This window comes from Camponotus vicinus, unplaced genomic scaffold (assembly GCF_025532165.1).
Source record: "Camponotus vicinus isolate PSW18456_S1 unplaced genomic scaffold, iyCamVici1.0 SCAF_8, whole genome shotgun sequence".
Classification (NCBI taxonomy): Eukaryota; Metazoa; Arthropoda; class Insecta; order Hymenoptera; family Formicidae; genus Camponotus; species Camponotus vicinus.
In genome coordinates, this window is record NW_028141980.1 from 9035421 (window position 1) to 9048217 (window position 12797).

At 39.0% G+C, this 12797-nt stretch overlaps 3 protein-coding genes across 5 annotated transcripts in view; 2 read left to right on the forward strand and 1 right to left on the reverse strand.

Annotated features, from left to right (window-relative positions):
• Positions 1-2500, reverse strand: part of LOC145975657 (dual 3',5'-cyclic-AMP and -GMP phosphodiesterase 11) — a 28636-nt gene extending 26136 nt beyond the window's left edge. For 2 of the 3 annotated variants that reach the window (XR_014440035.1, XM_083106295.1), the window contains exon 1: positions 2318-2449. The gene's annotated coding sequence lies outside the window, so the exon portion shown is untranslated. Of the gene's footprint in view, positions 1-2317 lie in introns of all 3 variants that reach the window. The other variant, XM_083106299.1, reaches the window with a different exon arrangement.
• Positions 888-6599, forward strand: Kel (kelch protein). Its single transcript, XM_083106312.1, has 9 exons — positions 888-4073; positions 4203-4349; positions 4433-4837; positions 4913-5166; positions 5245-5472; positions 5551-5723; positions 5863-6003; positions 6081-6336; positions 6409-6599. Exons 1-9 carry the CDS (start codon positions 4000-4002, stop codon positions 6597-6599), a joined length of 1869 nt encoding a protein of 622 aa, XP_082962438.1. The 5' UTR covers positions 888-3999.
• Positions 6600-6689: 90 nt separating this feature from the next.
• LOC145975661 (uncharacterized) lies at positions 6690-11403 on the forward strand. The gene has a single exon (XM_083106313.1). It carries the CDS (start codon positions 6690-6692, stop codon positions 8199-8201), a length of 1512 nt encoding a protein of 503 aa, XP_082962439.1. The 3' UTR covers positions 8202-11403.
• The last annotated feature ends 1394 nt before the right edge of the window (positions 11404-12797 follow it).

The window sequence follows — 12797 nt, forward strand, 5'->3', positions numbered from 1 at the left end:
TTTTCTATCTTCAATAATAGAACATACATCCATCATTTTCAGCGAGAGAAGGTATATACAGTTGCAAGATCGAGGGGAGAACAGACCGTTGGGATTACATCCTAAATGAATGACTTTTTATTGATCGCGGAATTCGAGGGAAATTTGACAGTTAAAATCCCTACTCTAACAGAATGAACAATGAATAATCTTTAGAATTTTTTTTAATAATATGAAAAATTGGTCTTTTTGTTTTGGCGCTTTATACATGTTTTTATCGATGTGTAAACATGTCAGTATTTTTAAATTTTTTATATTTAATTTTTTGTTTGTTCGATAAGAGTTTCTATGTAGCGTTTAAAAATGATAATGTGACATGCTCCTCGTGCAATTATCTGAAGTGAAAAAAACTTATTCTAATTTTATTTTATTAGAAGGATATTTTTTAATTACTGAACCTGGTTAAAATTTAAAAAGATTAATATTTAATATTTTTCTGATCTTGGGGGAAATAAAAAAATTTCAACAAAATTGAAGCATCTTTTAAAATATGACACTGCTTTGTTATTTTTCAATTTTTTTAAATAAAATTAGATCCAAAAATGTTCTATGGAATAAAATTAGAATAACTTTTTCATTTCAGATAATTACACGAGGAGCAGCTGTTATTTTTAACAAAAAGTAGCGTCATTTTAAAATTAGATATTTCGATCTCACTAACATTTTTCATATATTTCTTGAGAAAAATTAATTCTTCAAATTTTAATCATATTTATATCCCAAAAATATTCTACGGAATAAAACTAGATCAAATTTTTTCATTTTAAATAATTAAAAAAGGACAACATATCTCGTATGTCATTTTTAAATACCCTACGTGCAAAAGTTCGTATCGAATTAAAAAAGAAACTAAATATAAAAATAGAGATATAAAATGTAAAACGTGAAAAAGATCAATTTTTATGTTTAAAGAAAATCCTCAAGAATGAATGATGACTTTTTCGTGCTATTAGGGTAAGCCAGACCCTAAGTCACGCGTTCTCGAGTAATTGCGACGATGACTCGACGCAAGACGGCAACGACATAGCAACAATCGACGCTGTAGACCGTTTACCGGCAGGAAATAATCAGCCGGATCCGCGCAACGTAGTCACGTTAACCTTGCACTTGTAACAATATTGCGCATTTCGCGGCGCCTCGACTTCGCGTCTCGTTCCGTCCCGCCGAACGCGCGATCTTATCCACCATACTTTATCGCGGTATCTCGTCCATCTCGTGTACATATTAACGCTCCGTAATACGCTACGTATTAAATCAAAGCAATCGTTGTCCGTTGCAACGTTTCGCGAAACCAAATAGATAACGGACGCTGTTAATTTCGCCCGTTTATCTCCTCGCGATAGTTTCGAGCTTATGCAATTTTGCAACGACTATCATTATCGACAATGCAAAGCTAATTACCGCGAGAGGCTGCGTTATCTCCTGTTTTTCCACAAGTTTATTGTTTTCCGTGTGCTTGGAAGAAGTATGCGCGTATCGCTTTTGTTTCCGGAGTAAAATGTATCGCTCTTCTTAGAAACGGAAAAACGTGCGCGTTCCCCGGTTCGAAGATAACGAATCCCCGTGCTCGATCTAGCTTGCATACGAAAGGAGCATCGTTGCATATTTACTCGTACATTATGTCTCTTGGTCTACAGGTGTTTCGAGGTGGTTGACATATTTACGGAACTATAGCGCACCGCATGATGCGCGAGAATAAAGCGAGTATATTTTTAACGTGCTCCAGCATCGAACAAAGACTACTCGGAGCGCGCGCAATTCCAGGGAGCCGATACCGGGGCCGAGAGAAGAGCCTACGTAAATAACGCATCCCATCGTAATCTTTTAAACGAGCGACTCAGGAATTATATATTATAACACGGAATATTTCAGGGGATCTGACATTGGCTAATACAATTGTTTTCCCTTATATAAATAATAAAAACGCGATCTAAATAATAAAAATATGACGTCCGCGAGGAAAGTTTCGGCAACATTCGTCGCTTCACTACGTCGTGACGCTTTAAGAGACGCGCGATTTTTTTCTCCAGCAAATTCTTTACGCACGCATCGAGGTAACATCTTATCGGATAATACATCGTGCTCCTCTTTCGCGTCCCTCTCCCTCTCGTCCCCATCTCCAGCGTCTCGTCGCTCCGTGCATAATGCAGCGTGGACGTTACCGTGATTTTTGCAAAATGTATAGGCATCCTATAGTGATTCGGGCGCCAACTTGGTAGCCGCAGTCGCGATCCGATATCGTAACGCGCAATCGCGAACTAACGGCGTGCGGACGTACCTTTTCGAGACAAAAACGACGTTGCGGTAGCGGAGGTTGCGAGGTTGTACCCTCGTCGGTGAAATTCCGATCGACTTCCGTGAGCCGAGATTCCAACGAGAGCCCCTCTTTTTTTCTCTCTCTCTCTCTCTCTCTCCCGCTCTCCTCGTTGCAGCGCGCGTTCCCCCCGGTACACACGTACCGCGAGACGTTATCCACGAGACCGTTAACGGTCGAATTTTTTTCAAGAGCCGAGACCGAGACGCGCCGACCGCGACTCGCTCGAATGAAAAGAAAAAGGACGGAAGGAGGCAGCGTCGACGTCTGTCCCTGTCGTTGGCGCGTCCTTGGCGCGGCGCGGCGCGTCGCGTGGCGTAGCGTGGCGTGCGCGGCGTGGCTGGCGTGGCGTCTCCACCAGCTTCCACGGCAGACTGCCTCCGCCTGCACCGGGCTGCACCGCCTGTTAACTGACACATCGATGAGATGTCGTATGGACGCACACTCTCTCCCCTTTCTTCCACGGGTGTTTACGTAACTTGAAAAATTCGCCGTTCGTCGGCGCCCTCTGAGGTCGGTAAGGTAGGTCGCGCGCGGGCCGATATCGACGGATGGTAAGAGGATTCGGATAGAATTTTAGGTTTCTTTATTTCCCAGGATCGATAATCGAAATCGAATCTCCTCTTCGGGTAAAAGTGTCATGTATTATCTCGCGCGACTCTTTTTTTTTATTTGTCGGAATAGAAAACGAAAACGCTGGACCTTGGAACACCTCTCTTATTCCGAATCAGCTGTTTCTCGGTAAACTGGAATCTCCCCTCCTACGCTTCTCTCTCTCTGCCCGATACGGGAGCACGTGACGACACATTGAGCGAGAAAGCGAATGAGAGACGGAGGACGCGATGACATTTTCATTCTGCGCATACTATTGATACGGAGCAGGAATAGAGGGGAGATTTCGGAATAGCGAGAGATCTCGATGCTCGACGATGTAAAATAGAAAAATTCGAGACTGTATTATATATATGCATATGTATATACACATGCACATGCATACACACATGTAACTCGTGCGCGCATGGCGTGCTGTCAAAATAGAGTGCGCGGAGCTCCTTGAAGATTGCCGATGATTGCGCGACTCTCCCCTCTCACCCGTCAGCTGTGCAGTCGAATATTACCTGGTTGTGATAAGGACAAAATTCCGTCGGAGGGAAGTACGAAAATTTCGCTGCACGAGTAGGGATAAACCTAATATGTGTGTATTTTCGCTCTGAAAGGGACAGAAATCCAAAATCTCTGTAGTAAGAACAAAAACTATCGTTAGAACCTACAAGAAAGAAGAAAATCACTGCGAGTGGTATTTAAAAAAAAAGAACGTGATACATGTATTTTGTCCCAACCGAAACAGGGCTCCGAAAAAGAGAGAAGCCGAACCTGAAGCAAAGCATTCGTGTCTGTTTTCGCTTTCGGAATCTAGCGAGAGCGCGTGCGAAGATTTATTACCCGTCAAGTTGATAAAATCAATGGTATCATTTTTCTGTTTGAATTTTATCATGATCAAGCACAGTGTACAAATGATGATCGAGAAATCTGATGACATTTTGGAATTATTGTAAACAGCCTAACTTGTTTTTGACTTGCTAATTATCTCGTTGTGTTCAACTACAAACGCTTTGAGTATCGAAATCTAATTAAAATCGACTAAAATGGAATCAGCGGGACAGAATCAACTGCCTAACGTCTTGAATAATGTTGGCGACGGTTCCGATACCAAGGGCAGGTGAGTCTTTCATCCTTTACTTATATCTAAATATTTCAGCGTAAGAAAACAGTGTCCCCCCCATTAATCAATCTATAATAACTTGGAGAACACTTATCAAAAAGTTTAATTTATCTTTTATTATTGCAGCTGTTTATTACTTCGTTACGCTAGCCAGAATTCCCTAGATGAAAGCTCACAGAAACACATTCCTCGTGAGAATGGAAAAGATAAGCCACCATATAGGAATCACCATCATACGAATCGAGCCTTTGATGTCATTAATGAAATGAGAAAGTATATATCTTCATTTATCTATTAAAATATTATTGGATATATATCTTTATGAAAAAATTGAACATTTTGATACTATTGTTTAGGAAAAATTTACTCTGCGATGTCATCTTAGTAGCAGACAGTGGTATGGAGGTACCTGCTCACAAAATGGTTCTCGCTGCGTGTAGCCCTTACTTTTATGCCATGTTTACAAGTTTCGAGGAACGTGATCAGGAGAGAATAACGTTACAAGGCGTAGATTATTCGGCGTTAGAGCTATTGGTAGATTACGTTTACTCTGCTGAAGTCCATGTCACGGAGGATAATGTACAGGTGCTCCTACCTGCTGCAAATTTATTACAATTGACAGACGTTCGAGATGCCTGCTGTGATTTTTTGCAAGCTCAATTGCATCCATCTAATTGTCTTGGTATTAGGGCATTTGCAGATCTGCATGGATGTCTCGAACTGTTGACGCATGCAGATAGCTACATCGAGCAGCATTTTTCGTAAGTGTATTCAAGTTTTAATCTGTCAAATCAGAATATATTGCAATGATAATAATTATGTTTTTAATCTTATAGAGAAGTAGTCGATGCGGAAGAGTTCTTGACTCTGGCACCTGAGCAAGTTGCAAAGCTTATCTGTAGTGATCGTTTAATGGTACCTTCTGAAGAAAAAGTATTTGAATGTGTCATTTCATGGGTACATCATGATCTCGAAAAAAGACAGTCCAATTTAGCTCTGCTAATGGAGTATGTGCGCTTACCTTTGTTGTCTCAAGAATATTTGGTGCAACGTGTAGAGGAGGAACCACTTCTCAAGGCAAATTTACAATGTAAATTTGCTATTATAATATATATATAACCATTTAAAAAAGACGATATATACATATGTATATATTGAATTTCCATAGGTAAGGATTTCTTGATTGAAGCCTTAAAATATCATTTACTGAAGGGTGAGCAAAAGTCATTATTTAAAACCCCACGTACCAAACCGAGACAGCCAAGAGGCTTGCCCAAGGTATTGCTCGTTGTCGGTGGACAAGCTCCGAAAGCAATTAGGAGTGTCGAGTGCTATGACTTTAAAGAGGAAAAGTGGTATCAAGTTTCCGAATTGCCAACACGACGTTGTAGAGCCGGTAAGCTAACGTATTTAAGACAATATTATTATAATTTTTTTTTTACAAAATAATGCTAAATTCTGTATTGCTTTATAGGACTTTGTGTTCTCGGCGGACGTGTATACGCCGTTGGTGGATTTAATGGATCACTGAGAGTACGAACAGTTGATATTTACGATGCTGCGGCGGATCAATGGTCACCTTGTCCTGAGATGGAAGCTAGGAGATCGACGCTCGGTGTAGCAGTGCTCGGAAATTGCGTTTACGCTGTATGTTATTAATACCTTTCTCCTGTATTCTATCGATACGATTTACAATTGGAAAATGTCGACTAAAAAAACACTTGTGGCATCTTGTGACATATTTCTTTCTTTTTTTAAATTAAAACTGATATTTTTTATGCCGCAGGTCGGTGGCTTTGATGGTTCGACGGGATTAAACTCAGCCGAAGTATATGACCCGCGTACTCGCGAGTGGAGACCAATAGCGCGAATGTCAACGCGGCGCAGTAGTGTAGGAGTAGGCGTTGTTAAAGGATTGTTGTATGCCGTAAGTTGAGACATCCTTGCTTAGAAAACAATCTTGTTCATTATACACTTAATGTAGGGAAACATTTTTGTAATTAGGTTGGCGGCTATGATGGAGAATCTCGTCAATGTCTCTCCAGTGTCGAGTGCTATAACCCAGAGAAAGATCAATGGAAACCTGTACCAGAGATGTCCGCGCGTCGTAGCGGTGCGGGTGTCGGTGTCCTTGATGGTATTTTATATGCAGTGGGAGGTCATGATGGTCCACTAGTTCGAAAAAGCGTAGAAGCATTTAATCCAGAAACTAACCAATGGACTCCCGTCAGTGACATGGCACTTTGCCGTCGTAACGCCGGTAAGCTGTTGCTTTTGGATGTTTGATTTATTTTTCCTGTAGTTGTAAATCTAATATGAATACAACGAATAGGTGTCGTGGCATTGAACGGACTTTTGTACGTGGTGGGTGGAGACGACGGTTCTTCCAGTTTAGCATCGGTAGAAGTGTATTCTCCAAGAACCGATACCTGGACCACCTTGCCGACTTGCATGGGAGTGGGGCGTAGTTACGCTGGTGTAGCTATCATCGATAAACCGATGGCCCCCGCGGTGACAATGTGAGGTCTACAATCCGCTGGGCATGCGACAGAACAGAACACGGACCTGGGTGTCGAGGTATCAGACTCGTCACGGGAAGCCGGGCCCAGCGGTATGCAAAATCGCGGCGCGAGTCATAATTGTCAAGGCCCGCGTTGCGTTTGTCAGCGATACGAGAATGGCGAATTAGCCGCGGTGATAATGAATCAAGGTAGAAATAATCAAGAGAGAGAAGACGGTTATCAAAACGCAGGTCACGCAGCCTCGCGCGCTTTTCCACAAAATCGTCCTAGCAACAACACGCTACAGCTTCATCCGAATTTGAATCCAAATTATCAAAATCCGATTGATTTGGTACGCAATTATCGTCGATTACAGCAGCAACAGCAGGAACCGGAGGAGAATATTTACGAACGTTTGGATAATGACGACGACGAGGATAACAATGAAAACGCTGAGGTTCCTCGAAATGAACCATTAGCTCAAAACAATCAAAATAACGGGGATAATCATACATACGAGAGAATACACGAACGGATATCGTGTAGCAGTAGAGCGCATTGTCATTATTACAAATATCATGTACCCGCTCATAGTTTTTTGAATGACGTGGAGGGTACTAGAAATGCGAACCAATATGATCAACCGAGACACATCTACATTGATTATTCTCGATTGAGTAGTAATTTTCACCAAAGCTCCTTAAACAGATTAGGTCGTAATTGCTTTTCCACGGAAAATATCGCGTATGCCTCCACTAGACGCTCCGCACATCCATTCGCGTATAATTGCACGTGCCCATATTGTAGACACGCAGACGTGAGATACATTTGTCATCATTGTAATAATTTACACAATAGATTACGGTATCAGGACGCTACTAATTCCAGGCACTATGTATATCAAGTCTCGAGAAATTGCAGATGCCCGTTTTGTCGCGGTGAATACTCTTATGCAAAGTTACCTATGAACGCTCTTCGCGCCGCCGAATTATTCAAAATGGAGTGTTGTCACTGTAGAAATCCCGCCAATTGCACTTGTCGCGGTAAGATTCTGTCCGATTCGAATTCTGCGATTTACATCGGGAGATACCTGGATTGGATTAATCGGACAGGGCAGTCCGTCAATAATCCTCTGTACGCCATGATTCACGTCGGTAGAATGGATCGCGCCTCGATGCTTCCTGGTCACGGAAACGCATCCAACAGTGGGAATCCGCCGAGCGGCGCGGATCCTGGCCCCTCGACATCCTCTAACGCGGCATCTAATACGAGATTCGGTGAGTCGAATCCGTCTTCAATCTTGCGGTCTGTATTCGCTCCTGGCGCTTCCACGTCGAACGCTTCTATCTGTCCCGTAAACCGATACGTAGAACGCCAACATACTTGCGACGATTCTTGTATTCGCAGCCAAAGTGGCAATCTAGCTGGAATATGTCAGCTTCTCGGCAGATGCGAGAGAACGGAATGTAATCACGGGAGACTCTCGGTACATTGGTGGTTCGTGAATAAATGGCTTCCGTTATGGAACTCTCATAATCTCGATAGAAACGTGGATAACGATAGGTCGTGTCATGTAGACGAAATTTCACGAGAACAGCGAGAGAGCGATAGCGACGATTCTTAAATCAAGGAATCTTTCTATCATTTGCCTGTTTTATCTGCGTTTCAAATATTCAATACATTTTTCATTATTTCCACTATTCATGATGTGATTACGATTTGACTTTCTCATAACTAGCATAAATTCATAGCGGTACTGAGATATTTGGGGCTTGCAATATGTGGAGATAATTTAGTGACATAATAATATAACTTTAAGTATACGCCCCCGTCAGACAATAAATTCATACATTGCGATCTCGAAATATATTTAATATTATTATTGGATATTATTGGGGGACTATTTTTTTTAATTCGAAGCAATAATCATCTGGATGATTATTTGTCAATTGTGTTATACATTTTCACTTCATCCTACATATCTTATTAGAATGTTATATATTCGTTCTGCTTGTTAGTTAACGAATATATGAATATCTCTCTATAGAATCATACTATTATACAATGTACATACATATGTAGTATAGTGTGCGTGCTCTCTCATTTGTATTTTATTTATTCATTTTATTTCATTTATTTATAGGAATTCTATGCAGTTGGATAAACATTTGTAAGTACTCTTATTCGAATAACTGTCTGAATATACATATATTGATGTCGCTGTGTGTATATAAATGTCTACAAAAATAATAGAGCTCATGAATTTTTCAACTTTGTGACATTCAACATTGACAAGTTCAACCAAGTCGATATCTAGTAGCTGTGATATAAATTAGATTGTTTAATTCTAACAGATTAATCCTAAAAATTATATTGTAATTTTAGATTTTTGTTTGCGTGTACTTTTTAAATTTTTCGAAATGAAAGCGAGTGCGATTGAATGCATGCCTGAGAGAAAATAATCTCGGAGAGGAAACAAAAAATATATAGAGAAAAATATATAGAATTTTTATACAAGATACGACGCAAATGAATTTTACTAACATCTCATAGACTTCATGTATCGAACAAAATAATTATTTTCGTGAATAAGAATTAAAAGTGGTTACAAAGATAAGAATCAACAAACTAATAATGACAAGGCAAATGAATCACACGCGTAGATGGTCGACGCAAAACACAAAAAATATATTAATTGAAAGATGTATTAAAATACAAACATAATAATGTTTAAGAAAAATAAAGAATAAACGGTCGCAATAATCAATATATAAATAAACGCAATTTTTTATAATAAAACAAAAATTATATGTAATAAAAAGGGATAAGGTACTGTGCGAGTTACGACCAAAACTGAGGAATCAGTGGAGTACAAATCTTGCTCGTTGCACGTTTTTTACGTTATATATACATTAGAACTCCCTACGGCGTTGTGCTCGTCGGTGCCGTTTCATACGGAAGGCCAGTCGGAAGCCAGCATGCACGCGAATACCTCCACCAACACTTATTTGGTCAGCGAGCGACCTTTCAGGGATCCTCCGTGGCAATCAGCATTGCATCCATCGAGTGAGATACTGTGTTAAAAAGCAGCATTAGGTGCGAGGTCTGGATAGCTCAGTGGTCTAGAGCAGTTGCCCGGAAAGCGAAAGACTCGGGTTCGATTCCCGATCCAGCCACTTGCGCCTCACATATTTTTCTAGTCTGCGAATATTGTTTTCTAGTAATTATTCGTTAGACTGAAAAATGTGTGAATGCTCTCTTCACAAGATATGCGTCGATGCCATTGCCACGGATGGATTCTGTCGTTCGTTGATCAAATGGGCGTAAAGACACGTCCGACTTCCTCCCACATACATCCCTATCTTTCTCTGGACCCTTCTTCTTCTTCGTTGACACTGGGCACAGTGCCTCCTCAAGTTCTCCTCAATTTTATTTGTTATCGATGGTTGAAATATTTTTCTTGTTCTTTCTTTTTTACTTCCTTCCTTTCCTAGAATTTTATTTTCTTTTTTTGAGTCCTGGCTTGTATTGCCTATGTTTCCGAAGACTCTTCCTTTTTTTTCTGTACAGCTTTTCTGTTTAGCTTCTTCTTCTTCTCGCAATCGCGGGCTCCGACGTCTTTGTTTTTCTTCATTATTTGTGTTCCGCTGCATCTTTATTCCAACTCGACTTGTTTAATCTTCTAATGGCGGACTTATAAAGAAGTATGAGTGAGTAACATGCGGACTGGCAGGCATTGCCATAGCGACGTTAAATTTATATTGGCGAAATTCTTTTTTATTACACTATGTATTGTCTATGTCAATTGTAAAATTTTCATTTTCGTTACTTAAATTTTGACTCGACGGTAACCTCATGTATGTTAGCAATTTTTTCGACGACTCCGAGCGTGACATTGCATCATGATTCTTGTGTTATTGCGGTTTTTTTGGAATACTTTATAGCATTGAAAAGGATTCGGAGAGGATCGAAACGTTTGCGTTTATTTATATATCGATTATTGCGACCGTTTATTCTTTATTTTTCTTAAACATTATTATGTTTATATTTTAATACATCTTTCAATTAATATATTTTTTGTGTTTTGCGTCGACCATCTACGCGTGTGGTTCATTTGCCTTGTCATTATTAGTTTGTTAATTATTTTCGTATTTCGTTAACATAGTATGCGTAATTTAAATTTTATATTATGATATTTTTGGTATACTTGATCAGTATTTAAGTTATTTTTAACACAATTAACACATCGATTAATCTAATTGCACGACTAAATCACTAACTCCCATGAGTGTTTGCGCTATCATTGGTGCTTTGCGATATTATGCAAAGGCTGCTTCGAAAGCATATATAAAGATTTATTACATGATTGTATTTGTCAATAATATTCATAGAGGCGATATAGGCTTCCTCTGTAATGATTTAATGAAAAACGTATTACGCCAACACATATGCCTCGAGTTGATATATACTTTTTTTTACATGTATGTATGTGGGTATAACGCCTTGAAACAAAATGTGTATCTTTTATGAGAACAAGTACAGATATTTAAAATGGTATTATGGTGTTTTATTGTTTTAGAGAGTTTTAAATGTTCGATACATGCATATGTGTTATCTTTTCAACTTGAACGTGTGTTGTCATCCTATATTTAACACATATTATAATCATATCCATAAAGAATATCACGATATATATGTGTACAATATTTGGCCAGATCATTGAACACGCTGTTAGACCAATGATTACTATATGATTAATTATACGTTGTTTTTTTAGCATATATAAGATCGAGAAATAAATCGAATCTCCTTCATATCCAAACGTATATGGAAATTGTTTTATACGAATGATTATAAATGATTAGATCGTCCATGTACAGTAATTGACCACCTGTGTGTATAGACCATTTCTTTTTTATTGTATACAACCGAGAAGAATTTTGCATTATTTCGCAGTTTCTTGCTTTAAAATTTAATTTTCTGCACAAAGAGATCTTATCAGAACATGCCAACATTATTTATCACGATTTAATACACATATACAACATTATATATATAATGTATAATAAAAAACCCTGGTATGATACATATGTATCGTACCAGGATTTTTTTTTGTTCACGCCCCCGCGAGCATCAAGGCCAACCGCTATCACTTCGATGTCACAATGGTCCTAATACTAATTTAGCATTCTAGCTAACTACCATTAATTTACGTATCAACAAAACACGCGTACATAATTTTTGCAAATAAATTTCCCAAGGAACCGCCAAAGAGAAAAAAAGAATATGAATAGACGCGGAAGTCGAGAATTAAAACTATATGTGGGATTTGACATTTGGATCCACGTGGACATATAAGTAATAGCAGCTCCGTTGATAAGAATTGAAATAATCGAAAATTGATTATAACGAAGAACAGAGTACGCTTTCTTGCATAAGTGTCATTGTCGTGTATTATGATGGATAATCGAAAGAACGACACTTCAAGTATGTGGGCGTTGGCACTTAACGTGACCTGTCACCTTCGAATTCCGTTTCATTTCTCGATTCGATTTAAAATCTCGAGCAGTACAATAATGCGTTGCTTTTTTTTTTAATCGGGACAATCGTCGCCGACAGTAATTGCCATTCATATATGTCGCTCGTGACTTGGAGTGACAAATTTGTCGCAACTGACACACGGGAGAACAATCGTTTGCACATATGCGTATAACGAATTTATTGCGACCGTTACGCGTGCATAATCAAGCGTGAATCATGGAATTGTCGCGCGAGAGTTGCGAAACTCTGGCCGTATGGCATACGTGTCACGTGCGCAATCTATTTTTTTTGTTCGCTGATGCTGGTTCCGGTTGAATTTATTACGTGACTTATTTATAATTCCATGGCAGTAGGTTTCAATTGTATCACAGAAGCCGCATATAAGAAGACAAACAAGAGCGAAAAATTTAAGTTTTTTTCTATTTATTATAAACATACATTTCGCTCGTTTTTAAATCGAAATTTTTCAAAAGTATTTTCTTCGCGAACGATATCTGAAGATGAAGCATACGTTCAAGGAATGTTAATGTAATAATTAATTTTTTTTTTATATACATGTAAGCAACTAATATTTATCTAAAAATATTCAGAAGCAACATTTTTGCTCGATTTTACTCCTCTTCTGAGATCTCAAGAATTAATGAATAGAAAATCACTTAAAATCTAAATACTATTTATA

Coding starts and splice junctions, on each gene's coding strand:
- LOC145975661 (XM_083106313.1), top strand. CDS start 6,690: ATGCAAAATCGCGGCGCGAGTCATAATTGTCAAGGCCCGCGTTGCGTT.
- Kel (XM_083106312.1), top strand. CDS start 4,000: ATGGAATCAGCGGGACAGAATCAACTGCCTAACGTCTTGAATAATGTT. Junction 4,074..4,202: donor GGTTCCGATACCAAGGGCAG/GTGAGTCTTTCA, acceptor TTATTATTGCAG/CTGTTTATTACTTCGTTACG. Junction 5,473..5,550: donor AACACGACGTTGTAGAGCCG/GTAAGCTAACGT, acceptor ATTGCTTTATAG/GACTTTGTGTTCTCGGCGGA.